Source organism: Gopherus flavomarginatus, chromosome 7 (assembly GCF_025201925.1).
Source record: "Gopherus flavomarginatus isolate rGopFla2 chromosome 7, rGopFla2.mat.asm, whole genome shotgun sequence".
Lineage (NCBI taxonomy): Eukaryota > Metazoa > Chordata > Testudines > Testudinidae > Gopherus > Gopherus flavomarginatus.
In genome coordinates this window covers 111,971,270-111,997,702 of record NC_066623.1, presented here as the reverse complement: position 1 = coordinate 111,997,702, position 26,433 = coordinate 111,971,270, and the positions used below count along the sequence as shown (strand labels likewise).

The following is a 26,433-nucleotide window of genomic DNA, read 5'->3' as shown; positions in this document are numbered from 1 at the left end:
AATCAAACTTCCTTATTTCCACAAGATGGGCTGTGGCATGAGATCAATGGGGTTTTCTTGATTTTATTTGGTGAGAAGGAGGGCGAACTAGGCCTTTGTGGTATTTTCCAGGCTCCTTATCTGTTGCAGCACCTCGCCGGGATATTTCCTGGTGTGCTGGTAGCTGGTACCAACAGCCACAGAGGTGACACTCATGCATTAATTTTGGTGGCTGCTAAAATGGCATGGGCTTCTGCTCCCAACTGGGGCACAGTACTCCCATCTCCTGCGGAATGGCCCAGGGCCAGCGTTGCTATTCGAAGAGAGGGGGAAGAGAGACCAGCCTGCTCTCTGTGTCCCCTGCTACGTGTGTAAGCACAATGAAAGGCATCGACTTGGCCACTGGATGTTCTGAAAAGGCCCCCAGTCGGCAAAGGAAAATGACCAGTACAATGATATCGTTTTAAAAAAAACCCACATTCCTAACAACATAGTGATACCGGTACAAAAACTGTCTGGCCAGTCCAGGCCAAAGGTACTTTGTCTCCTAATTTCCATTTAAATCAGTGGGAATTAAGAGCCTAAATACCTTTGTGGCTCTGGGCTTGAAGAACCCAACTGGGATTTAAGCCACCACAGAACTCACATTGCTCCCACAAACAGGAAGAGCAAGAAATAGATGCATTCCAGTCTGGCCAAAGACAGGAGTTTGGCATGATCAGGAGTTTCGCAGGAGCAGAGTCTCCTCTGTTACATTATACAATGGAAAACCACACCCCTTTTTGTGGGAACCCTGGCAACCAAATGAGCCAGGAACACTGCCCAGCTTGCAGGAAACTTCAGTGAAAGGAGGCACAGAAAAATATGTTTGCTTTGGGTTGGAGGCGCCTTTGGCCAATGATCTAGACGCACCATCTTGACATTATGCCAGGTAATTAACAAGGTGCCACAGAGGCAGGTCATGTGTCCTTGTTACAGAGCATGTCCTGCAAAACAGAAGTACTCAGGGCCTTTCGTGCCGAGCTGCCAGAACTAATGTCCAGGTAGTGGAACTTTTCCAGCGTCTTCTCCACTAGCGTTTTCTCTCCCAGCAAAGACAGTGCCAGGCTGACACGTGTTAGAAAGAGGATACTGAGCTGTTGCTTGCCATGTCCACCGAGAGTCGGACAAGGAGGCAGCAGCTTAGTTTGTGGCAAGGGAGATTTAGGTCAGATAGTAGAAAAAAACCTTTCTGATTGCAGGCTAGTTGAGGTTGTAGAATCCCTGTCATCGGAGGATTTAGCAACAGGTTGGACAAACACCTGCCAGGGATGGTCTAGGGCAGGGGAGCCAGCTAGAGAAGGAGCCAGAATTTCCCAATGTGCATTGCCAAAGAGCCACAGTAATACGTCAGCAGCCCCCACATCAGCTCCCAGCACCTCCCACCCACAGGCAGCCCAGCTGATCAGTGCCTCCCCTCCCCCTCCCGATCAGCTGTTTTGTGGCATGCAGGAGGCTCTGGGAGGGAGGGGGGAGGAGTGAGGGCATGGCAGGCTGAGGGGAGGGGGCGAGAAGGGGTGGAGTGGGGGCAGGGCCTGTGGCAGAGCCAGGGGTTGAGCAGTGACCCCCTGCCCCGGCACATTGGAAAGTTGGCGCCTGTAGCTCCAGCCCCGGAGTCGGTGCCTGTACAAGGAGCCGCATATTAACTTTTGAAGAGCCGCGTGTGGCTCCGGAGCAGAGGTTGGCCACCCCAGTCTAGGTTTATTTGATCCTGCCTCAGTGCAGAGATCTGGCCTTGACGACTTCTCATGGTCTCTTCCAGCCCTATGGTTCAATGAGCCTAAAGCCCTATTTATTCTGAGAACAACTATCAAGTGGGCTGCATCCTTCCCCCTCCAGTGCAGCCTGGTCCTGCGCTAGCGAGGCCACAAATAGGGCCCGACGGCCAACCCAACCCTGGATGCCTGTGCTGAGACCGGTGACAGGAGCAGCCAGGAACAGTGGCAGTTTTGGGGAGGAGGGCAATTTCCCCGTTTTCAGCAGCTTTCCTCCATTGCCGACTGGGTGCAAGGGACCTGCCCAGGGGCCCTGGGGTCCAGCCATTTCACAGTACGGCGGTCAGCTCTCAAATGCGCCAGGTCTTGGCTATGCGCCTTCACCAGCACGGAGTGGGACAAGCATCCCTCCCGTGCCCCAGGACGTGACGAACGGGCGCCGCTGCCCCCTGCTGGAGAGAACATCAGCGTCACAGGTTTGTGACTGTCGCCCTCTAGTGGGGGATGCCTGCAGCAGGTGCGGACGTCTCATTGAGACTAGCACAGGTGGGGAGTGGAGGGGCTGGGGAGAGCCTGTCTGCATGGGGGGATGGATTCTCATTACACCGCCCCCCGGTGGGTGCCAATGGTGGCTCAGCCCACGGCTAGTGTTCCCTCTGCAGCTGGAACCACAGCGTAATATTTGCACCGTGCGGAACCTTCCCAACGCAGCCGCTGCGTCCTTCACCCGCTGCCTGAAATGACGCGGAGCCCCTGATTCCTGCGCCACCGCCCTTGATACGCCGCTGGATTCCTGCCCTTATCTCCCTCCTCGCTGCTCCTCTCCCTAATGGCTGTTTGCAGTAGTTACTGGTTAATGCGGACGCGATAAGCACTTGCCTTCAGAGGGAAAATAACTGAGTGTGTGGGAGGGGGGGACACCAGCTCGCCCTCAACGTTTTCAATCCCACACAAAAGCAATCAAGCAAATCCAGCCAAGGGAGTTGTATTTCCTTGTTGAAGGGTGGATGGTGGGAAAGTCCCTACCCAGCACCTTGCACCCAGCAGGGTCCCAGAGGGCCAACCACCCCGCCCCATCCCTGGCCATACCCACGAGCTGCCGTGGAGGGCAAGGAGAACACAGGGGATTTTGTGACTCCAAGTGGTGAAGCCAAAGGGACGAAGACATTGGTCCCGAAGGCAGCCAGAAACCACTCCCATCTGCCAGGCTCCGCTCCCAGCCCCGCTGTGTGTTGCCAGTGATCCGTGCAGGAGAGGGAGGGGCACTGTTTTTGTAGCTACAAATGGTCACAGGCGGTGGCAGGCGGGGGCATTCTCCTCTCTCCGATCAGCTAGCTGGTGAGCTCTGGGGAGCAGGGAGCACCCTCTCTGTTAGTTGTCTGTACAGCACCTTGCATACTGGGGCCCTGATTGGGGTTCCTGGCAGCTACTGTCCTGCAGATAAATCACAGCAGAGACCAGGCTCCAGCGCTGGTTATGCGTCCAGCTGGTTGGTGCCTTTAACCCTTTCATTGCAGGGGCCATCCCATCTCCCCACCCCGCTCGAGCGGCTGACTTGCACAACAGCACATGGGAATCAGCGCAATGTCAGGGCAGCCGAGACCCAGGCCCGAGGCTAGCAGGAGAATGGTACCCCAGGCCAGGGCTGCTGCATTCCCAGGGGCTGGGCCAGCACGCTTGGCAGCAGCTGAGGGGCTGAGAGCAGAACACGTGTCCCAGACAGGAAGGCGGCTCTGCTGGTGGGTGGTTTTTGAAAGGCTGCGAGGTCAGGGGAGCAGTTAACCAGTGTTTCCTGGCTTGTCCCGAAAGACAGGCCCAGCTGAAGGTCTGAGAACAGGGTTCAGGGCTGCTCCTGGCTCCCATGATCTGACTGAGAGATTTAAAATTCAAAGCAGGGGGAGAGAGCGTGTTGGAAACATTTAAACACATGGGGGAATCCTCTGCGCCCGAGGGAAACACTCTCACTGTGGGGCTGGACACAGTCACCTTCTGAAGTCCCCAGGGAGTGATGGCAGATGCCCGCAGTACCAGGAGATCCTACTGGCCACTCCCGGAGCATCACAGATGACAACTGAGGCAGCACCCATACGTGCCCCTGAAACAAGCCCCCAGGGCTAGCATCACTAGGTGATTTAGGCACCTTTCTCCCAAAGGGTTAGGTGCCTGGCAGACTTTTGAGGTTCTGCGCCCCAGTCCCTGAAGCCCGTGCCCAGCTCCGAGTGGCCCCTGCCAAGCGGCGGAGGCGTGGGAGAGGGGGTCCCGTTCCGGGCCAGGGCAGCGACGAAGCTACAGGCAGAGCCCCTGGGGCTGGGTGCTGATGCAGCGCCGAGCCCCTTTTCCTAGCAGAGGTGGACGGCTGCCGCCAAGAGCTGCAGCTGCCCACCGGCCGTTCTCCCTCCCCGGCCTCGCCCTGCACAGCTCTCTCTTGCCAGCGGTAGAGACCAGCCCTGGAAGATGCGTTGTCTGGAGAACTCCAGGACCCTGCCCCCCATGCTGCCCGGACCACGCTCCTGGTGGCAGCTCCAGCTCTGCTAGCCACGCGTCCTGCCAGGCAGAAATCATGCCACGTGGAACGGCAGAGGAAGAGCAGGGTGGGCTTTGTGCCAACCTGACTGACCAGATACTGCAGCGACGGCGGCCCTACCAATGCTTTTGCTAAACCCCACAGAAGCTAGCCCTGATGAAGAGCTGTTAAGCTGCATGTGCGACACCCTAGGGTCAGCAGGATTGTTCTCGGGCTATTGTGGTGCTTCCCAGGGGCCCAAGATGTTCCATGGAGAAAGGGGCCAAAAGCAGGACAGGTTTCCTGAACTCTCCTCCTCTCAGGGGCAATGAGCTCTGGCCCCCACAGCCGTCCCTGGATTTGGTTGCAAAAAGCACGTCTGGTTTGTACCTTGCACCGATTCCCAGGCCTGATTGTTCTCCACAGCTTCTGCCCCAAAGGACTGGCCCAGTAGATGGTGGTGTGGTCCCAGGGGGAATCCAGGGACTGGGAGAGAAGGAGTGGGTGGAGAGCACCCAGACAGCTTTGGCTGCAGTTTTAAATATGGCCAAAACCAAGCATACAGTTGCCAGCCCTTCCCAGAGACAAAGCCACCGTCTTTCCTTCTGCACTGTGTGGACAAGGCCAGGAACTGATGGGGAAGCTCCTAGGAGATGGTAAAGACCAGAGAGCGAACCCAAACCTCCTCAGACCGGCCTGCTTATACCACATCCATGCTGTCCCTCTGCCCAGATGTTTTATGGAGACTCAACCAGAGGGCAGATCCACTGGGGTGGGTTGGGGGAAACATTGCTGCCTGGGAGGTCCTGGCAATAGAGGCATTTTCAGCACTGTTGCAGTTACCGCTGGCTAAAATCCTTGAGTAGACAAGACCTAGTGCACTCAACACCATCCGAACAGAGGCACAGGGAGCAAGAGAGGCAACAAACCCCATGGGGGATCCTGGGATCCAGGCATCTACACTTCAGCTCTTGGTGCACTTCTTTATCATGCTGTAGGCAGTTGTTATGCAGCCTCCGTGCTCCTCCCCAGAGCTGGCTGCATGTCAGCACGGGGTGATGCAATTTGTTAAATATAACCACACCTGCTGACCAGAAGAGATGAAGTGAAATTAAAGGGGTTTAAAGGTCGCTGCTAATCAGTTTAATTAGTGCAAAGCTCTTTCTCTCCCACTGAAGTCAAGGACAAATGCCACTGGGTTTTGCCAGGGGCAGCATCAATCCGCACCCTGGTATGCGTCACAAGTTTTTTTTTTTTTGAGTGGGGTTGTATTTAATGTCCAGTCTCTCCCTAAGGTCAGCATTTAAGAGGGGCCCTGCTTGGCTCTGAGCGTCACAGAAAGGAGCGCTCACCTCTGGCGTGGAGGGGAGCCCTGGGTCACATGGGAAAGTGAGTTCACACCTCAGCAGGGGTTGGTGCTCAGCCGGAGACATTTTCCCACAAGAGTCACACTTTTGCTTTGTGGTAACTCAGCACATACAGAGAACAGGATGTAAACAGGGGTTGGGGGTGGATTGTGGGGGTGGAGGACAATGCTCTGTAGCAATGAGACAGCCAGGCCCTGCCCCTTTCTCCCCCAGTACTGAAAGAGCAGCTCACACCTCTGGTTCCAAACACAGCTGGCTTGGGGCCTTCATGGTGCAGCTTTTTCACAACGCAAACGTGTCACCGCCCCGACTCTGATGGTGAGCTGTGTTTGCAATAGTGCACTGTGGGAAAACCAGAGCAGCTGTTGCACAGCGTGTCTCCAGAAGGATACAGCGCTCCCAGCACACACCAGCCACGTGGCAGCTGCTGTATGGAGGGCAACCCACCCTGGGATATCCTACTGCCAGGGTCGCCCCTAGGGGGTGCAGGCCCGGGACAACCCCCCTCTCTGCCCCAGGCCACGCCTCCACCCCTTCTCCCAAGCTCCTGCCCCACCCCCACTCCCCCCCTTCCCCTGCTCCCTCCTCTTTCTGGCTTCCGCCCCCTCCCCCGAGCGATACTGGGAGCCGGTGGGGTGGAGCGGACTGGGGCGGGCTAGAGCGGGGTCACTTGCTGCTGTTGTCACCAGGCTTCCCACTATCTCCCCAGGCTGCCCTGGACCCCACGTCCCCCAAAGCGCAGGGCAGGGGAAGGAATAGCTCAGTGGTTTGAGCATTGGCCTGCTAAACCTAGAGTTGTGAGTTCAGCCCTTGAGGGGGCCACTTAGGAATCTGGGGCAAAATCAGTACTTGGTCCTGCTAGTGAAGGCAGGGGGCTGGATTCAATGACCTTTCAAGGTCCCTTCCAGTTCTAGGAGATTGGTATATCTCCAATTATTACTTATTACCTATTTTTTTATTTGTTGCCCATGTTCATCCTATGAACGGGATGGCTTTGCCTACTGCAAAGGAATTGGGTTAGGAGTGACCCAGGCTCCATCAGGGAGTTAAGTCCAGAGAGCAAAATAAGAGTTGGCAGCTGGATAGCAAGTAACATGATGGCAGTGGAGGCTGTGGGCCCCAGGCCATGCCGGATAAACAGAGTCGGTTGGAAGGTCCCCATGGGAACGGTTTTTCTTGTTGGAAAATGAGGGTTCCCTTCAATCAAAGCCTTGCGTGGGAGCATGCCAACTGCAACAACACGCCAGTGGAATCCAGACACATTTTCGACAGAACTCTGGTGGCCCCGCACGTTTCTGATGGAAACGTGCCTGGCACCCTCACCCCAGCTTGGCTCCCATGCAGCCTGCCAGGCGGGCCACCGGGGACCTGAAAGCCTCAGCTCCCTGCTGCCCAGGTTCCCCTTCAAAACTTGATCATTCCTATTCCGGGGGACGTTTATTTTCAGTCCATTCCAGAACTAAGTTTTTCCTGAAATGTTGGAACTGCCCACGGACCAGGACTAGCAGCTTCTGAGCAGCTCGATTTCGGGGTAACCGCAGAGGCTAACAAACAGCTAACTCGTAACATGTAATGGGCGTAGTGGAGCTCACACGCTAAGGTCTCCTCTTCTCGACAGCAACAAGCTTACCATGGGACTTGGTTACAGTGCATTTAATGCATAGACAACGAGGCAGGATCTAAGTCATTTCCAAACCCAAGTTCAAGCTTTGGCCTGGCCCAATCAGTGCCTGGTTGCAAGTGGCTGGGCTCATCCCTGCGCCCCAGGGGAGCTGTATTCTAATATGTCAGGGACAAGTCTCTTGTAATTTGGTCTCCTGCCCACGACTTGGTTAAGGCTTCAGTGTAGACAAAGCCGCCTCCTCCCGCCGCGAGCACTGTGTGCCCTGGTGCCGTCACGGAGTCTGGCTCTGCTAGGGTGCCCGACGGAGCATGGCGAAGCCATTGTTCTGCTGAGGCCACACCCCCTTATTAGCTCCTCCCTCCCCCAGGATCTGCCCACTGCTCACACAGAGGGGAGGGGGCAGAGAGGAGCACCCGTCAGCAAAACCAAAAGTCAGCCCCAGGGGCTCCAAGGCCTGAGACTGGCTTAAAAGGCATGAGATTCTCCCCCCCGGGTTTCTTTTTAGTTGCTTCTGCTCCTTCAGGTGGGACTTGGATCATCTGCAAGCTTTTCTCCTCGGAGGCTAGGGCTGGACAAAACAACAAAGACGAGCACTTGGATTCTCATGGAGGAGCTGCAAGGTGGAAGAAAAACTCAGCCACCAAAACCCATCACAAGCTGTGAGACAAAAGTCACTGACATTGGCCACGCTGACACTGGTAAGGTACAGCACCCTGGGCTCAAGGCCTTGTGACGCTAGGTGCTGTATGAACCCCTCGAAGAAATGGGCGCTGGCCCCAAAAGTGGGCAACCTTGAGAATTTTAAACTGCAGAGGGGCCAATGCATCCCTTACCCCCCACCCCCAACTCAAAACAGGCACTGAAAGGAAGAAAACAAAGCAAATTATAGGCAGAACCTCACCCTGAAACAATCGCAAAGCGGACTCCTCCCACCGTGTTACAAGTGAATGGAGAGGGCTGGATCAGATGGCTGCACCTGTCTCTTACTGCGGTGGGTTCCCTAGTGCCAGCAGGGGGCTGGTTGGTAGGCGCCTGCCCCCTGCTGGAGGGGCTCAGGCCTGTTTTGACTGTACCCTAGGCCTAGACCCTATGCTGTTAGCAGCTCCCGGAGAGTCTCCATCACATCAAGCAGCAGGGTTTGTGCATTCGCAGCAGAAGGATCCACAGTCCTCATTGCCACAGTGTGCTAGGTAGCAGCCGGGGCGGCCACGCCTTCGGTATGATACAGTTCGAGACTTGCACAATGGAGAAACTCAGCATTCAGCAACAGCTGGCTCTTCTCCCTCCTGCAGCCAGAGCTCGGCCCTGCCTCAGAGGCAGCCTCCTGCATGTGCTTGGTGGTTTCCAGTTCCTGGGGACACGGGGGAAGCGGGAGAGATGACATCACGCCGCAACCCTGTGACAAACCTGTGGCTGTGCGGCTGAGTGGTCAGTTTCACCATGAGGGAAAACAAACCACGTAGGGTGGGAAAAGAAAAAACCACCCTCCAGGAACAACAAAGTAAAACCGCCCCCACACAAAATCAGGCTGCGAGCCACACCTAGACTCGACAGGGCTCTGAGGACCTCTGGTGGCTTCCTCTGGTTAGGACAGACAAACACTTCTGGGCATCTCTTGGATCACAGCCTAAGTCCAGAGGCCCTCAGCTGTGGCCAAGACCCACACTGAGGCAATAAACCTGACAGCTGAGTTACTCTCCTGCCTTTAAAAGAGCAGAGTCTATTGTTTGCCCAACCTACACGCCATCCCTCCCGTGCTAGATTTCAGGGGGATTAACCAGGAAGGAGGTTTGAGGTTCTCAAGAAGAATCACATCATTTTCAAGAGTCCATTGAAACTCACTGCCCCACTGAGCTCCCCTCCATGTGCCCGTGGGGAAGCTGATATCCTGACCCTGCCGCAGTTTCTGTTTTGGCGCTGCCATGCATGGCGGTTCCGGGGAAGCCCTGCAGAAGACGTTCCTCAGAGCTGCCCAGAAATTCCCTGGGGGAAGGCCTGCCCCACAGGGGAAGCTCTCTTTCAAGTTCTTCCTTAAGCAATTCCACTGCTGCAAAGCCTCAGAGCCGGGCTGCGTCGGGCCTGCAGAGCCAGAAGAGAAAAGCCAAGCCAACAGATCAGACGCTAACCGCTAGCGGGGTCTCTTCAGAGGGGACACCCTCTTGGGCTAGAAGAGGTGTACCCCTCCCCATCCCTTCCACCACCCCCACGCAATAGCCACCAAAGGAAACAAAAGGGCAACATGACCAGGCCCCATTCCTCCCTCTCCCACGTCTTCCACCCATGTGGATCACATGCCATTTGCTTAAGCTGCAAGGATGTAGACTGTTCCTATAGGAAAGCCAACCCCTTCCAATGAGTATGGCATACCTTGGAGAGCCACTCAGGATCTCCCCCTGGGGCAGTCAGCTCTACACGTGATGCATTTGGTCACACATGGGAATTACTGATCTAAGCAGGATGCTTCTGAAGGAGGAAGGGCTGCCTTTGGGTTCAGTGTCTCAACTAAGACCCAGGCGACCCACCTTTGATCCCTGCGGCGTGTGAACCTTCGGCAAGTTGCTGGCTCTTGCTGCATCCCCGCTCCCCAGCCATAAAACAGAGACAACGCTGCCCTTACTTCCCAGGGCAGCTGGGAGAAGTTAATGGAGGGGTACAAGTACGTACATATGTACGTACGTGTGTGTGTGTTTGTTTTGAGGGTCTCCTCCTATAAGGAATCCTCTTAGCCTCTTCCCCAGGCCCACCAGAGCATCCCATCGTCCTCTTTCAATGCACCCAAATCCGGGACCCGTCCCTTTCATCCAAAAGAGCCATCTTCTTCACCAGTTAGTCTGGATCCATTTCTCTTCCCCCTGCTGCCTAGGAAGTGTCTCACAGCCTAGGAAAACTCTGACCAGCAAGGGCACGGGCACGCAGCTGCCCCCCCTCCCTTTCTCTCTGGTGGGTCCAGATCAGCGAGAGGTTGGGACCAGGCAGTGTCATGCAGAGAACCCAACAAGCACCCACACAGCAATGGACGCAAAAGACACAAGGGTAAACAGGACTGCAATATTTATTTGGAAAAAAAGATAATCAGATTCAGAAAGTGCCAATTCCTCACACAGCCCCTGTCCCACCCTTCCATCGCACTCAGGACCCTGGGCTGGGCAAACCAGGGCTGGCCAGCCCGTCCCTCACACAGCCCCTGTCCCGCCACCCCATTGCACGCAGCACCCAGGGGCTGGGCAAACCAGGGTCAGTCAGCCCCTCAGACCAAGCCAGATGGACTGGGGCAGTCAGAGGAGAGAGGCAAAAAAAAAAAGAGGCTGACAGCACAAAGCTGATAGTTTTCAAGGAAGGACGGTAAGAAAAGTTTGCCCTATTGAAGCGCTGCAGAGCCAGACACATTGCGACCCCTTTCCAGAGTCAAATCCTGTTACAACTGACGGCAACAGTACATTGGCTTCAATGGGGCAGGAGAGACACATTCAAGTGAAGTCAACGGGGCCCTTCCATCCCACTCTGTGAATTGCAATGCCATTGGTTAGAGCAGAGCCGAGCCTGCTAGAGAAAGATGGATTAGAGGATTCCCCCGGCTGTGGCCTTTGCTGGATGATATCAGGTAGTAAGAAAAAACACACAAGGAGACACCAGCAATGAAATCACATTATTTCAGTGTACAAAGAACCACCTTAGGTTGCCTTCTTCCAGCTCCTCTGCTCCACAGGTTTAAACCAAGTACAAAACAAGAGTGGAATTAGCAGTTCAGGGCCAAAACTCGCACGTGATTGTAAAACACGTGTGTGTGTGTGCGTGCGTGCGCTTAAAAGTTTGCCTGCAAAAGGCAAGGGGGGGGGGAAATGGGGTTCTTAGAGAGGAGAAAAGAGGACACACCCAGCCTTCAAGCATCACTCCGGGGTTCAGAACGGTCACCGTACACCACCATGACAGGAGAGCCGCAGCAGCCCCCACTACTTCTCGGAGACCCAGCGGCAGAGACAGCGCTGTCACGTGATCTCATGTTGCTATGGGGTCCTTTGGGGTCTTGGCAAAGTACGCTACAGAGCATTCGCTACAGCACAGCAAAAGGAGCAGTTAGCACTGCGGTACATACGCTGGGTCAACTGTGTGTGTGCGCATTTCCTTAAGAGTTTGCAAAAATCCCCCATCACCTGTGCTTGGGCTTCTGCATTTAACCCAGTGAGGTACTGCTGTATATTTTGAGGGTGAAAAGAGAAGCACCACAAGCCATCATAACCCGGCCAAAGTCAACGGGCTGAGGGAGAACCGACTGGAACAATGTGACGCCCCAACATTTGCTTAGTGGGAAACCCCTCGCTCACAGCAATCCCAAAGGCGGACCGCAGGCGCCTTCCTGTTTCAAAACCTCATCCCTACGGTCGAATAAATAAATAAGTTAATATAGTGTTCTGCGCAGGAGACTGCCTGGGGGATTGGAGGCTCATCCGGGGTGGGTTTCGATCCTCAGTACAGCCAGCTGCTCCTAATGATCACTTGTTTTCACCACACGTGCCTTTAAAATCAGGCCCCTTTGACGCTCTTCCCCCTTCCCCGGTGCCACAAAATGCGGACGGCCCCAGCCACTCAGCCAGGGACCGTCTCAACGTACCTGGGAACCACAGCAGTGGAGAGGGGGATGCGTGGCAAACAGCAGGCCGGCGAAGAGAGCAGAATCTTCCACAAACAGCACAGGCAGCAGCAGCACGGGCTTGCCCCATTCGACCCTTGACCTTGCAGCCAAGACGGCCAGTTGCGAGCAATGCAAATGCCAGATCCGCTAGCTGCCAACTTGCATAGCATGGGCCAAACAGTTGGCACGGACTCTGGGCCAGACCTCAAGATTATTTAGGTGCCTAACTCCCATTGAAACCAATGGAAGTTAGGTACTTGGTCTTGGCCCTTATCCCTGCATGCCTGGGCTGCAACAAACCAGTATCCTACAGCTCTCATTCTTGAGTCCCCAGCTCCCCTCATCCCAAATTATAGTGCATTGGCGCTCTGCTCACAGCCCTCTGCCTCCAAGGCCGCCGTCAATAAATGCACTCGTTAGCTATAGGGCTGGAATCCAGCCCAGGGAACTGGAAGTGCTGAGGGTACGATCCCATAGCGAGCAGAGGCTGGGGGGTGCCTGATCCAAGCATGGCCCTGCCTGTCCCCAACGTGGAACCAGAGCTCAAACCAATTCAAAGAGAGCTCCCAGGGTGGGGCCTTTCCCAACTCCTCCACACGGAGGAGCAGAGCAAGAGCTCACAATTTACCCAGCTTGGAGAGCCGCTCCTGCAAATCTGATTGGCAGGAAGGGAAGAAAAAAAAACAAACATCGCTATATAGGCATCAACCACAGGACAGGGATCTACAGGGCTCAGATCAAACTAGCACCAGGGAGCATCGCTTGCTGGGCCACTCCCAGTTCCCGCTGGCTACAGCTCGGGGAATCTACAGGCTGGGATCACTCATTCCACCCTGCCCTGTGGGACCTCAGCTAAGGCACAGGCAGTGGGGAGGGGAACCCCAAACCCTCCTTGTCCCTGAATTTCCGTACCTTCAATCAGGATGACAGGGCTCAGGGCCGTAGGGGACAGCCGCTCCCACCTTGAGCACAGATCCCGGCCTCCCTGCGAGCAGCGTCCCGTGGCTGCTGCTCAGAGCCAGCTCAACCCTGCTAAGCGCAGGAGGCCTGGGGGACCTGGCAGGGTGGGCGAGTACCACCGGGAACCAGAAGTGATCACAGCAGGACGTGGCCCCCTTCAGCACACAGGAGCCTGCCGCAGACACGGGGGCCTGCTGCAGCTGCTCTCTGTGGTGGAGTCTTTGGGCTCCCAGCCCCCTTGCTGCTGTCTGCCCTTTACGCTTTGGGCAGCAACCGATGGGGCCATGCACGGGCAGGGGCTGTTCTCCACACACCAGGTCAGCGCCCGCTCTGCAAGGCTCTTCTCCCCCTCCTACCCCTCCCTCCAGCTGGCTCCCATCTCTCTGCTCCAGCACCATGGCCAGCAGGAGGCTAATCCGTGCTGCTCACTGGCTGCCACATATGAGCAAGTGTTGAGACATTGGTGGCCGGGCAGGGACACCTTGAACCCCGGTCTCCCATGTGGCACCATCCACTGATCCATGTGGTGTGGTGGTGGGGGGTGAAGAATTCCATTTAAAAGAGACAGGCCACATTTCCCCCCCGATCCTTGTTCCTCCAGATGCCGTGAGCTGGGCCCAAGGCTCCAGCCCTTTCACCAGTGCCATCCTCAAACCTCTCTAGAGCTGGGCCGTACCATGTCCCTTCTCCGCCCCACAAACCAGGCAGAGGACAGGGCGTTTCACCCAGCTTGGCTCAGACTCCCAGGGTACCGCTGGCCCAGGGCAGAGCCCGGCACAGGGCGAGCCAGCCACACAAGAGTTAATAAATAAAATCCAGCCCGAGGGCATCAGCACTTCCTGGGCTACAAAATTCCCCTGCCACCCAGAGAGGGCCTTAAAGGAGCCAGTGCATTTAAAATGCCTCCACCTAAGGAGAGCAGCAAAGTTAGTAAAGAGTCAGTGTTAAAAAGAGCCCACGCGGGTGGGCGGGTGTCACATCCTACAGGGCAGTGCTGCGGTGTCCCAGAGCGACGGCAGCCAGTTTTCCATCCGGGGAGCACATGCCCATCCTAGGGCGTAGCTGAGTCCCTATCCCACCCCCACTGGAAGTACCCAGCCTCTCCCAAGTGCTGCCCCCTCTCCTCTCTGTGCGGTGGTGCCGTGGAGACCTCTCCGGCTCACGTCTGCTCTGCTGCTGCCACCTGCCCGGCCACCTCCTCCTTGGCAGGGGGCTCCATGTAGATCGGGGTCACGGTGGAGGGCTTCTTCGACCTGCGAGGACCAGCCAGGAGCAGCTGGTCAGACATGGGAGCGCTTGAGGGGCTGCAAGTGGGACCCTCCCGCACTGGGTGCCATCTAGGCCCAGGCCATGCTGGGGGAGAAAGGGGCAGATCCCTGTAACCATGGGGAGCAGCTGGGATTCTGCTCAAGAGTGGTATTTACGGGGTTAATATGGAGCCTTCAGCTCTAAGAGGTTGGAGGGGGTTTTCCCCTCTCCCCAGGCAGGGACCCACCAGGGTTTTCTTTGCAAGAGGACCCAGCTGTGGGTGCAGGAGGGGAGCCCGCTAGACCGGAGCTTTCATGGGGCGCTGCAGGGATCTTGTGCCCCCTCCCGCGCCCCCAGGTGGGTGTAGCCATACTCACGAGTAGGGGGAGGCGGGCACGCCCACCACCAGGACGTGGTTCTTCTTACGAAAGAGACGCCACAAGCCTTTGTGGTTCCCGCGGACGTCCAGGTCCCAGACGTGGAGGCACTAGGAGGGGAGCGGTGGACAGAGAGCTGAGGGCACGTACCGTGGCCCACCCTGCCGCGCTCCGCCTGTTGCTCTGGGCCTGCAGAGCAATGGAAACACTGACCATGCCCAGGGCTCAGAGCGCTACAAATCCCACGACTCCTCCCATGGCTGCTTGGGGAGAGTTGCACGCTCCCTCCCCTTCCCCTCAGCAGCCAGCAAGTAACCCCGGCTTCTGATGCGCGAGCCAGCCCGATTCACAGGTCAAGGGGAGCCTGCAGGGCAGGTGAGCAGAAAGCTGCCTCCTCCCAGGGACCTGACCACACATGTTATGTATCTTTGGTGCACGGGTGGGGCTGGGCCTGCAGTCACATGGAGACTGGGCAGGGAGTCACCTTGGCAAGTTGAGTCCAGGTGGTGAAGTCGGCTTCCTGCTCCATCCGGATGTACATCACGTAGGTCTTGCCCTCAGTGTCGGGCAGGAAGGAGTCCTCGCATGGGTTCTTGCTGTGATCCAGAACCGTGGCCTCACTGAAATGGGGCACAGGGCTGGTGAGTGGGCAACCAAGGGCGTCCACCCACCCCCTGGCATGCCATACACATGGGGTCCCAGCCGATGCCGGCCTGCCGGAGGAAAGCCTTGGACCACTTTATGACCATCCAGCCTTTATAAGGACATAAGAAAGGCCCTACTGGGTCAGACCAAGTTCTATCTAGCCCAGTATCTTGCCTACCGACTGTGGCCAGTGCCAGATGCCCCAGGGGGAATGTCCCTCCAAGAGGATGGCATTAGTCATACCCCTGTGAATCCCAAAGCACTGGCAGGCCTTGTTACAGCCCTCATCTTCCAGGCCATGGGACACAGAACACTTACCCCAGGAGCCGGTGAATTTCAATCTCGTAGGCGTCTTTCTTTAGGCTGCATGGGAAAGACAGAGCGTCAAGGGCCAGTGTACGAGGGAGGTTCGGCGAGATGGGCCACGCGCCATGCACGGATGGCAACACACTTCATCTCCCAGCCAGGTCCAACGTCTCCGAAGTCAGAACAGGGGAGAGGAGTGAGTGCCGGTGGCGTAGTTCCCGCACCAAGCGTTCAGCCCCCTGGCGCTTTGGCGTACGTGACATATGCTAGTGGGCGTCTGATCCAATGCACCTTGTGTCTCATCCCCTAATCAATCACGCTTTCTGCTCAGGAGGATGGAAAGCTACTGGAACAGCACAGGGGGGCCCTGGCAGAGCTACATGCAGTGGAGGGGAAGGGGAGCTCAGAGCTGGAGTAGGGGAGCTGCAGCAGGGTGGGTTGGAATTACGAGGTGCAAGAGACAGAGCCCTTTATGCAGCAGGCTCTGGGCAACCTCCTGTGGTTCCTTCGCAGTGGGCTGGCACTCACCTCTCCACGTTTCTGAGCTGCACGTTCGGGACAGTGTTGAATTTGTGCTTCTTGAAATAGGCTTCCTGGGAACCAAGTGCAGAAAGGGACTTGTCAGAGGATCACTGCTCATCAGGTCTGTCCAGCAATGCTCTGGCTCGCGCCCCTTTACTGGCTGATGCACCTAGCGAGCCCAGCGAGGCCACAGGGTGCGTGCAGAGGTCAGCTAGCAACTCCCGGCAATGCCCAGCGGGCAGCCTCTGCACCTAGGAGCAGGGAGGGGAGCCTGTATACTGGCCCGCCCCGCCCCGCCCCACCCCGCGGCCTCACTCACGTGGAAGTACCCATTCATGTTGAGCCCCACGATGCCGAAGTGGTACGAGCGCGAGACGTCTGGGATGATGCATTCCCGGCCTTTCCGCTGCTCCGGCATCCGCATCCACATGTCCCAGTCCCACAGCTGGAGAAGGGAGAGGATGCTGCTTTAGAGGGGGAAATCTGGCTCCTGCACTGGGCGCCTGTTGCGGCTCACGCTGTTCCTTAAAAGAGCCCCTTAACCCCTGGAGATGGAAATACCTCCCGCCCCGGACCTCCACGACTCCAGGCGTGTGCACGCACGCAGGTAGCCATTTGTTATGGCCAGAGCCCAAGCAGCACCCCCCGGTGTTTGTTATTGTAGGGCTTCTCAGCCAGATCGCTGGCACAGATGCACGGAGTACTGGCTTGACCCAGGCTCTGCGGCCAGCGGGGTTGATAACCCCTCAGATCCGGGGGCTCAGAATGGGGATGCCGTCCCTGTATCTAAAATGCGAAGAGCAACATGCATCATTTGTGGGTGCTCACAGCCCGGATACTTCAAGGCAGTTCCTCCACTGGCTGCCCACGAAGCCTCACAGCTCCCCCCTCCCCACATGCCCGCAGCAAAAGGTGTGCCAGGGCTTCTACCAGGGAGAGCAGAGGGCACTCACCTTCTCAGGGGTTGGCCATTTCGGCTCCAGTTCGTCCTTGTAGAGGCTTTTGCTCAGCACCCAGCCGAGGCCAGGCATGGTCTCGACGCGGTACAGGAGCGAGGGGTCCTCGGCCGTGTGCTCGTAGCCCTGGGGAGCCATAGGGCAGCGTTCAGCGCAACCTCACCAGGAAGCCAAAGGGGGCATGGGGACCCCGGCAGTGCAGGTACACCAGGAGGAGGCGCTATTCCCAGAAGAGCCAGTGCTTCCCCCTTCTTTTGGGTGGGGGCCTCCTCACCAGCCTCTGGAAGGGATCAACACCTGCCTGCCCCACTCGCCTCCCCTCCTTCACTTACATCCCCCCTCCTGCTCATCACATTTGGCTTCCCCTCCCCCACCCTCTCCTTCCCTTTCTATTTCCCCCTTCTCCTCCTCCGTTCACCCCCAGAAACCTCCCACCAGTCTCAGTTCTGCACCTCTTCCTGCTACTCCAAGGCCTCATTCAGAGGAGCCGGGATGCTAAACGTGTGAGGAGCAAGCCCCACCGAATGGTGCACAGGGTGGGTGGAGTCAAGGGACAGGTTCCCACGTTAGCATGGATTTGGGGGGTAGAGGGGACAGGTGGGACGGGGAAGGTTGTAACGCTGGTGCAGAGCACAGCTCCATACTGAGTTCTGCAGGGTAAATTCCAGGCACCTCAGTATCTAGGGGGGGAGACTGGGTGAGCTAAGAGGGTCTTCTCCAGCAGTGCATGCAACCAGATGCACATTGGCCCTCGGCCCCCTTTGGAGAGGGCCCCTGAACAGAGCGGCGCTGCAGCCTGGCACCTGGGCAGAGGGGAGGGTGGGTCGTAGCCCCACTCAGGTTTGCCCCTCTGCAACTCCATCTCCATCTGTGGAGAGATGGACGGATGGACCAAACCCTCAGGGGCCAGGTCGTTAACACCGGAGGCAGGCGCAGGATGGTCAGCGGGGGTTGAGCATGGCACAGACTCAGTGCTGGGGCCAGCGGCTGCAGCGGGGCCGCCTGGGATCTCCCCAGCTCACATGGTACACCTCTGTACCGCGTAAAGAATTTCTGGGGCCTCCACAGCTGCCTTTGCAGAGGGAAAAGCGTGCTGCGAACGGAGCTGGTGGTGGCAATCCCTGCCGAGCAGGCAGGAGGAACCAGCGCCTGGAGGAGACGGAGCACAGGGATGGTGGACTTCATCGGAGCGGGCCTTGTTGTGGGGTTACAGAGACGGGAGAAGCAAGGCTCCATGAGCCTACCTGATCATTCCAAGCCGAGATGCAGTACAGGCTGTCGTCCTCCTCCAGTAAATAGATCGACTGGCTCAGGAAGCTAGAAACGAGGCAGATTACAGACAGGACCAGTTGTGCTCTGGTGTGCCCGGCTTGCCCTGGAAAACGATGCTCCCCCACCTATTGCTACGGGACACAGCACCTCGATCCTAAATAAGCCCCTCCGACCTCCAGCTGGGCAGAGGAGATAACAGAGATGCCTAGGAACCCCCACTCCTGGAGGCTCTTTGCTCAGACCCACTAGGCAGGCAGCTCCCACTCTCACAGCCAGAGAGGATGCTGGGGAGAAATTAAGGCAGGGGATGGAGGAGAGGGACAGTTGCCATCCTCAGCGCAGGGATATATGTGGGTCAGCTGGGGCCAGAGGATGCTCAAGGCATTTTGCCACCTGCGGGAAGTCACTTAAAGTAGCCTGTGACCCAGCGATCAGGGCTCAGCAAAGGAGCTCAAAATGACAGTGGGCCAGATCCTCCGCTGATGTAAATCAATGTAGCCCTGCTGACTCCAATGGAGCTACAACCACTTACCTCAGCAGAGGATCTGGCCCAAGTTATTGCTAGTCCCTGTAGTAATTCCTCTGCCAGCACCCGCCCTCCACGGCTCCCAGAACCAGCCTCAAGTGCTCATATATTACGCTTCCTGGCCCCGCTGTGAGGTAGGTACTGCAAGTACCGAGCCCATTTTACAGATGGGCAAAACAGAGGCATGACAAGTTCCAGTGATGTCCCAGCCTCAACTCCCAGTAAGTCAACAGAAGAGCAAGGAGTTCTAGCGGCACTGACCCCTCACCATCCAGGAAGCTGTCTAGAAGCTAAAAACCAAGAAGGGATGGAGGTTCTGACACATGCCCTCTTTGTAATCGGAATTTGGTTGTGGATAACGGGGTCACCCCCATCCCAGCATCAGCGGGATGCTCCCACGTCTCCCAGGACTTTCCTGCAGACCGTGGTACACCAGTAGAGTGAAGAGCCACTCGTTTCTGGTCTGGCAAGACAGAGACACGTGGCTGGGCCTCCTAGGCGACAATGGAAGCTGCATGTTACGAGCCTCACCTGAAGAAGTCGATGGAGATGTCCAAATCTTCTTCCAGCACCACAGCGAACTTGGCATCCTGGGAGTGAAACGAGAGATGTCAGCAGGACAGAGAGGACTATTCATTCAAGCAGTGAAAACTCCTGGTTTTGACAAAACCCTGGCTGGGATGTTTTAGTTGGGGATTGGTCCTGCTTTGAGCAGGGGGTTGGATAGATGACCTTCTGAGGTCCCTTCCAACCCTGACATTCTATGATTACATGACTAAGGACACACCAGAGACATCTCACGGCATCCCCTTGTCTATGCTATCCTCAGCACTCGGCCACAACAAGCCTCGTCAACGTTATTTGCACCAGGCCTGTCTGGACTCAAACCCAACACGGTGGTGCTCGGCCATGGATGCTACCTCAAAAGCGGCCATTTTGCTTCCCAGAGGGCTTCATTTCACAGCAATCGCTCCCGTGAGATGGGCATAAGGGAAGTGGGATCAGTGACACCCAGGAATTCAGCATTCCCAGAGCCAGCAGCAAGGCACCCAAGCTGCTGCCCTGAATGTGTTTCACTCCTTCTCCTAGGTGCTGTACCACAATGAGAACTTCTGATGCGCAAGTGTCCAGCCCGTCCCCCAAGCGGGTCACCGGGCGGGTCCCCAGGCACTCGTACAGGAAGTGGAACTGCCCGGCGCTGAGAGAAAAGATGGTCAGGAGGTGGGGAGAAGGGACTTGCTCACCGGGTGCAGGTTGAAGGTTGCTGTCAGACTGGCTTTGTAGTGCTGCGGGAAGAGACACGGGCGTTAGCAAACACGGCTGCCGAGGTTTCTGTCCCCGCCAGACACCGATGAATGGTCGCTATTGGCGGGCGCCACTAGGGGAGCATGGATCCAGTCCATGTAAGAGCCCACTACTGCTGCCAGCTCCGTGACCCACCTTTCATTCAAGCAGTGGAAACCAGGACCACCCAGAGGATTCCGGGAGCGTGGGGCAAAGCGGGGGAGTGGACATTAAAAAAGGCACCACTCGTTGCGGCGCTTGTACTCACCGGGCGGTGCTCCAAATCTTCGGCGGCGGGTCCTTCACTCACTCTCTGTCTTTGGCAGCACTGAAGGGCCTGCCACTGAAAAGCCGAAGCGAGTGAAGGACCCACTGCTGAAGTGCTGCCGAAGACCTGGATCACCGCTCAGTGAGTAAAAATTAAAAGAAGATGCCTCCAGCCAGGGAAGGGATTCTTGGCCAGGGCTCGTGGGGCCCCTGTGGGGCTCAGGGCAAATTGCCCCACTTGCCCCCCCATCTGGGCGGCCCTGGTGGAAATTCCTGCATTTATTGCTTTAGGTCAGCGGTGGCCAAACTGTGGCTCATAAGCCTGAAGTTACCATTAAAGTGCGGCTTGCGGAGCCCCCATCCCCTGCACCCCATTCTCCACCTACCAGATTTGGTGGGGAGCTCGGAACCCTTGCCTTGCAGCAGGGTGGTAGGGTAGCGGCTTCTGCCTAGTGGGGAGGGGGTCTTGGAGCTTCTGCCCCGCAGAGGCTTGGGGCTTCCGCAGGAGCAGGGCTGAAGCCCCGAGCCCCAGCTCTCGAATGTCTGAAGATTATTGTATGTGGCTCAGAGGGTCAGTAAGTTTGCACCCCCGCCCTCCCCAGGTCCTGGATTCAAGCCCCACCACCAGTCCGTGTGGGGCACACAGTGAACCAGGAAGAGGGGGAAGAATTTCCCTAAGTGAGGCCAGAGGGGCAAGTAGGAAGGGCCCCTCACCTGGGACACTCGGGCATTTTTAATGCTGATGGGCGTGTGCTGGATCCCTTTCAGGCCAAACAACTCCACCACGTCCATTGGCTCCTGGAAGAGAGAGACACGAGACTCACTCACCGCACGGGCCCCAGGTCTGTTTACACCTCTATGCTCAGCCCCTTCTCTAGTGCGCATGGTTGGCAAGCCAGGAGATGGGGCATCTGACGCTTCAGGCAAGAGTGGGAAACACCTCATAATGGGCCTAGCTGCGCAGTGCTGCGCCATGGTGACCTGCAGAAACATGCTGCCTGACCTCAGTGGATAATCGGCTCGTGCCCTGAAGCATGAACATTGATAACCCCTGTAATGGTTAACCCAGCTTGTTTAACTGAAGCTGCACATTAGATATGCTGACTCATGCAGGCATCTAATCCTGTTTTATGTGCATACAGCACTGAAAAGAATGCGGGGGGGGAGAGCGCAATCCATGGGTATATGCAACAGCTGTGTTTTATACACATACAACAGAGAGAAACTTCCTTTACCATCCAGCATGACACAAGGTCACCTCCCTAGATAAGCAGTAATCCCATCAGAGAGCCTCTTAATTATCCCTGGCTCTGTGCATCCAGAGTCCAGCCTCCCTTCTCCTCCACCCCGCAGATCCCTACTGCAACCGGGAAAGGGAACTTGGATTGTATCAAGCACCAAGGGTTTATGCTCTGCTAGACACCCCAATAAAATGACAGCACAGCATTCAGCATCTCCTGTGCTACTTGCGAAAACAGGCCCAGCGTCTATGTTGCTCCCTCATAGGCCAGGGATCTTGCTTGTGCTGCCATGGCAACGGGATGCAGCTATCATTAGCTGCTCTCACTTACAGAGCATTGGGCACTGTGACAAATGTCTAAAAAGAGGATTTTCCTCCTCCCTTCCCCCCCAAAACCCCCACTACTAGTTTAATTCATGTTCTTCCTCGCAAAGAAACAGCTCTGTTCATCTCACTCCATCATCCCCTGGCATTAAATCGAGTGACATTTTTTATATAGCAGGGCGAGAGGCACTGTATGAACAGGAGAGACGGAAACACCGGGTCTGGTGGAGGGGGAAAAACCAATAGTCACCCCTACCCCGCAGTACATGCCAGACCTCGTTAACGGTGTCTGCAATCAATGCCCACTAGACACAGTATGTCCTGAGTGCCTTGGCTAGCAGTCTAAGTGCCAGCCTGGGAATTGGGAGATCTGGGTTCTGCTCCAGGCTCAGTCATTGTGTGAACTTCGGCGCCCCCCTGCCCAGCCAAACCACAGGGACACAACGCAAAGCGGAGTCACCAGCGAAGCACTTGGAGACCTAAAGAGATGAGAAGTTCCACACAAGCATTCAGCATCTGGTTCTGTCCATGGCGAGGCCTCAGCTTACAGACCAAGGGAGAAGATGAGGTTTACGGGGAAAAGCCAACCGAAGGCAGGTTGTTTTAAGGGGCTCTGACCATTGCGCCCCCCCACCCCCCTCCATGCCAGAACTATGCAGTGTGACAGCTTCAAAAGTCACACCCAGCTGCAAGTCAGAGAGTCTAACGCAGGCTCCAATCTTGAGACAGATTCGTGGGGTACAAGGTGGTTACGCTGTTTATTTTGGCTTAGTGGCGCAACAGGTGAAGCCTGGATTGGAAGGGGTCTGATGGACATAGGGGTGCTTGGTGGGAAACAAGGAGCTGCACCCTATGTATAGGAATCTCGAGGTCCGGGGTAGCAGTTTCAGCACTCCAGGACAAGAGGCCCATGACTGAAAGCCATTAAGGCTGAATGGCTCTAATTTCCAGACAATGGGGCAGCCATCATGGGGGCTTCTCCTTATCTGGCCCGGCTGGACAAATGGAAGAAAATAGTTGGAGACAAATGGAAGATTTCACCCCTGGCCCTGTAAGAAAGCCCTTCAGGTGTGTCTATTATGCATTGTAAACCGGCTCTGTGGGACTTGGGCTTGAGCTGCCAAGCCCACGCTCGAGTGTCCTCACTGCATTGTAACCCCGGGTTTACAATCACTGCACCCGTGTCTCCCAGCCATGTTAACATGTCCATACTGTGCTACCCAGACCTTCTGACGCAGGTCTGCAGCTTGAGCTATGATCACGCTGCAAAACAAGGTTTGGACCAAAGTCTCTGAAGGACGGGGGCTCTGACCCACCCCCTCAGCAGGCTTCTAGGCCCCAGATTCTGTGTGTGGACAGAAGTGGGGCTTGAGCTCAAACCTGAGTCAGTCTAGGCTCAGTGGGCAGCACAGAAGTACCTTGATAAGTGGGGTCTGGCTCATGCAGGGAGAGGATTTTGAGAATGGGGTTTCCTTGGGGAGGGAATCACTCTCCAGAAGGCAAATGGAGACCAGGCTGGCTTCTAAGAACTCTTGGACTTGCCAAGAGAACGTGTTGGGTTCGTTCTGTTCCTCTAACCAGCGGGAAGCTTGTCTAACTGAGCTCGTGGCGAAGTCTAAGATCAGACAGGTCTAGACAAGTGTGGTAGCTAGTTGTTGTTTTAAAGTCACTGTCTCTAATACTTTGCTCCATCTGCTAAATAAACCCACTTCATTTCAGAAAGACGCTCATGTCCACCTAGCGCTGGATCTCAGAGGGAAGGAGCACGAAGGAACAGTCAGGCCTGGGAATAAGTGAAGATGGGTGACTAACTGATCCTGTGAGTCACTGGCCGTTCAAAACCCAACCAACAAAAAAAAAAAAAAAAAAAAAGTCTTTTTGAGCCGACCTGACTGAACTTTTTCAGAGAGTTTTCAGGAAAGCAGAAAGGAGTTGGCAATAAGTCTGAATCAAACAAGAGAGTTAGTTTTCAGGCATTTTTAGAGAGTTACATTAATGGGGAGGTGACCCAGGTATGAATTCCCGCTCCAGAACAGGGATTTGAACCCAGATCTCCCCTCTTCCAGGTGAGCGTTCAAACCACCAAGCTATCAGCTACCTGGAGGTAGGGCTCTTAAATTCTAATGAAACTTTTGCGCTGCGTACAAATAACCACATACTGGAGCAAGGACTGAGCCTAGGTCTTCCAATTCTCAGGTGAGTGCCCACCCACTGGGCTAAACATTACAGGGCGAGGACTGCCCCATGCCACCTCCTCCATGGATAGGCCCTCGCGACTCTACTCTGAGCCAAGGTTTTGGGCTGAAACTCGTTCAGTGAGTTCACGTCAACTTCGACCCAAAGTGGCGAATAGTTCCATGTCCACTGATGCTTGCGTTCGTCAGCGAATAAAGGATTCATCCAAAAAGGTTCACTCTCATATAAGGTGAGGTGTCGTACCCTGATCTCGGTCAAAGAGTGGGAGAATGGTGAAATTCTACCCCAGGACAGGAAAGGACACGAGGCCTAACCCCTGGGGCTGGGGGGCTCGCAGAGGGACCAGAAAGGGGACAGAGGTGCAAGCTGCCCCATAGCTGTGACAAGATCCCATGGCAGCTCTCCATGTAAAAACAGACTGGCCACAGCGAAGTCCCTAGCGGAATCTCTGGCTCTTCTCACAGCTCGGAAGCAGGGAGAAAGATCTTCCTGTTAGAGGGCACGCTGGGTTCTCTTTCATGGCCCGAAGCTCTGTGACCATCAGGAGCACCCCCGTCAATCCACCCCGAGCAGCCGCCCCTCCTTCCCCCCCCGGACAGTACCATTCAGTTTATTTATTTCAGCAGGAGTGGAAGGGGGCTGCAGACAGACGTCGATCAGAATGTGGACTAGAGGGCACCTGACACCTCTTGCCCCCTCTGTTCTAGCCCCACAGCCTCTGGGCATTTTAAAGATGCAGCAAATAACGTATCAGGAGCCCCAGTCACGGACTAGGACCCTGCTGCGGTAGGCGCTGTACAAAACCCAGAACAAATACATGGCCCCTTCCCCAGAGAGCTTCCGATCTAAGCCTGAGACAAGAGACAACGGCCAGCTTGACACGCAACTGGCTCGGCACACCAGCAGCCTAACCGCCGTCAAAACAAAGATGCTCAGCAGGAAACAAGAGCCGTGAAATTGCTCCATCCCAACGAGCCGAGTGGGATTTCAGAACCCAGCGAGGAGCCAGCTCCTGGAGCTGCCCTAGGGGGTGGGCAGAAAGGGGACAAGGGCGACAGCAGTTGCCTGCTCCTCCCCTCCTCCACATTCAGAGACAGTGTGAGACGCCCCCCAACTCGTCGCAGGGGGAGATCTTACCTCGTAATACCCATCAATAAAGACTGTGATCATCTGGGGGTTGACCCCTTGAGACGACAGCAGGGACCGCAGCATCCTGGGGGCCAGAAGAGGAGAGGAGTGGGAACGTGTTTGCTTGAAAGTCTGGAGTCTCTTTAAACAGATGACTGAACGCCATGGCCACGGGGAGAGGAGATGCCATGCAAGAGTCTTGCACAAGCGTCTTCTCTCAGACGGAGGGGGCAGTAGGCCCTCCCAGACCCCTGCTCTCTTTCCTGGGAGCATCCAGCCCTCCTCCTGTGGAGGGCGCTGAGTGAGAGACGGCCACCTGGCAACACCCTGAGCCAGTGACGAAACTTGGGCAACAGAAGCAGGAGACGATTCAACATGCAAGTGAGGCCTAGATCTCTTTGGGGAAATGGGGGCTAGGTCCTTGCAAACCCAGACATTGCCCCCTACTCCCTTCCCATGGCTAAGCTGAGAGGGGAACGCCTATCACCACTCAGAGCTGGCTAGCAGGGACGGAGAAAAATCCCATCAGGGCTACACAACACACTAACCTGCCCACAGAACAAAGCCACTCACCCGTGGGGCATTCTGAGTCCCACCACTGTCTGCTCCCACGGGCCTTTGTGGCTGAGCTATTCCAGAGTCGGACACTGGGAAGATGCCCCAGAAGCATTCTGGGAAAGCAACGGAGACTGGCAGGCGACACCTCCCACTAATGACATCAGAGAGCTGGCTCCCCAAGAGGAACAGGGGGGCCCGCATAGCCAGGACTGAGAAGCAGAGCTGTTCCCAGTGCTCCATCTGCACTAGCTGGGGATGGAGTGATCTAACCGGGCTTCCCCCGCTTGGCTTTCTATGGCCCCTGCAATGGAGATCCAGTGCTTCCCCAGGACATCCCTCCACAGACCATGTAGCATCCCGCCCAGCACTCACCTGTACAGGTAGTTGGGTCTGTTCCCTGCAATGACAGCCACAGGCACATTCAAGACTTTATTGTCCTTGAGCTGGAAAAGAAAATGTTTGTGATAAGGGCCTTGGGAAGCCACTATGGGCCACCCGCCCACCCCCAGGCCCTGAGGCCGGGACAGCCCTGAGAAGAGCCAGTGATATCTGCAAGGTTTAGGAGCTCTGCCTGAAGTCAGGGGATCTCCTGGGAGTCATTCCACTACCCAGCTTCCTTCCCTTTAGGGGCAGGGCTTTATTTCAAGAGGGGACAGCACTGTTCTCATCCTGCCTTGAAATGGAGCAGAGACCCTTTGCCCGCAAGGCGAACCCAGGTGGAAGGATTGCCTCATTCTGTCTCTCTTAGACACCTTCAGATGCCCTCC

The 26,433-nt window shown here is 56.1% G+C and overlaps 1 protein-coding gene and 1 long non-coding RNA gene across 6 annotated transcripts in view; both read right to left on the bottom strand.

The window, feature by feature from the left end:
- Positions 1-7,241: 7,241 nt before the first annotated feature.
- On the bottom strand, positions 7,242-9,850 carry LOC127055172 (uncharacterized). 2 transcript variants are annotated; one of them, XR_007775421.1, is made up of 3 exons: positions 9,750-9,850; positions 9,121-9,306; positions 7,242-8,578 (listed from the first exon to the last, which is right to left on the bottom strand). It is a non-coding gene; the product is annotated as an uncharacterized LOC127055172 (long non-coding RNA). The 2 variants fall into 2 exon arrangements; XR_007775420.1 differs by lacking the exon at positions 9,750-9,850 and having other exon boundaries at positions 9,121-9,394.
- Positions 9,851-10,261: 411 nt separating this feature from the next.
- Positions 10,262-26,433, bottom strand: part of POMGNT1 (protein O-linked mannose N-acetylglucosaminyltransferase 1 (beta 1,2-)) — a 33,309-nt gene continuing 17,137 nt past the window's right edge. For 3 of the 4 annotated variants that reach the window (XM_050961838.1, XM_050961840.1, XM_050961837.1), the window contains exons 10-22: positions 26,039-26,109; positions 25,118-25,193; positions 20,935-21,018; positions 19,914-19,955; positions 19,201-19,259; positions 18,116-18,188; positions 16,869-16,997; positions 16,235-16,360; positions 15,922-15,986; positions 15,406-15,450; positions 14,927-15,062; positions 14,443-14,552; positions 10,262-14,070 (exon numbers count right to left, since the gene is read on the bottom strand). In XM_050961838.1, the coding sequence (XP_050817795.1) occupies positions 13,977-14,070; positions 14,443-14,552; positions 14,927-15,062; positions 15,406-15,450; positions 15,922-15,986; positions 16,235-16,360; positions 16,869-16,997; positions 18,116-18,188; positions 19,201-19,259; positions 19,914-19,955; positions 20,935-21,018; positions 25,118-25,193; positions 26,039-26,109 (1,110 nt within the window). In that variant the 3' untranslated portion in view covers positions 10,262-13,976. Of the gene's footprint in view, positions 14,071-14,442; positions 14,553-14,926; positions 15,063-15,405; positions 15,451-15,921; positions 15,987-16,234; positions 16,361-16,868; positions 16,998-18,115; positions 18,189-19,200; positions 19,260-19,913; positions 19,956-20,934; positions 21,019-25,117; positions 25,194-26,038; positions 26,110-26,433 lie in introns of those variants that run through there. The other variant, XM_050961841.1, reaches the window with a different exon arrangement.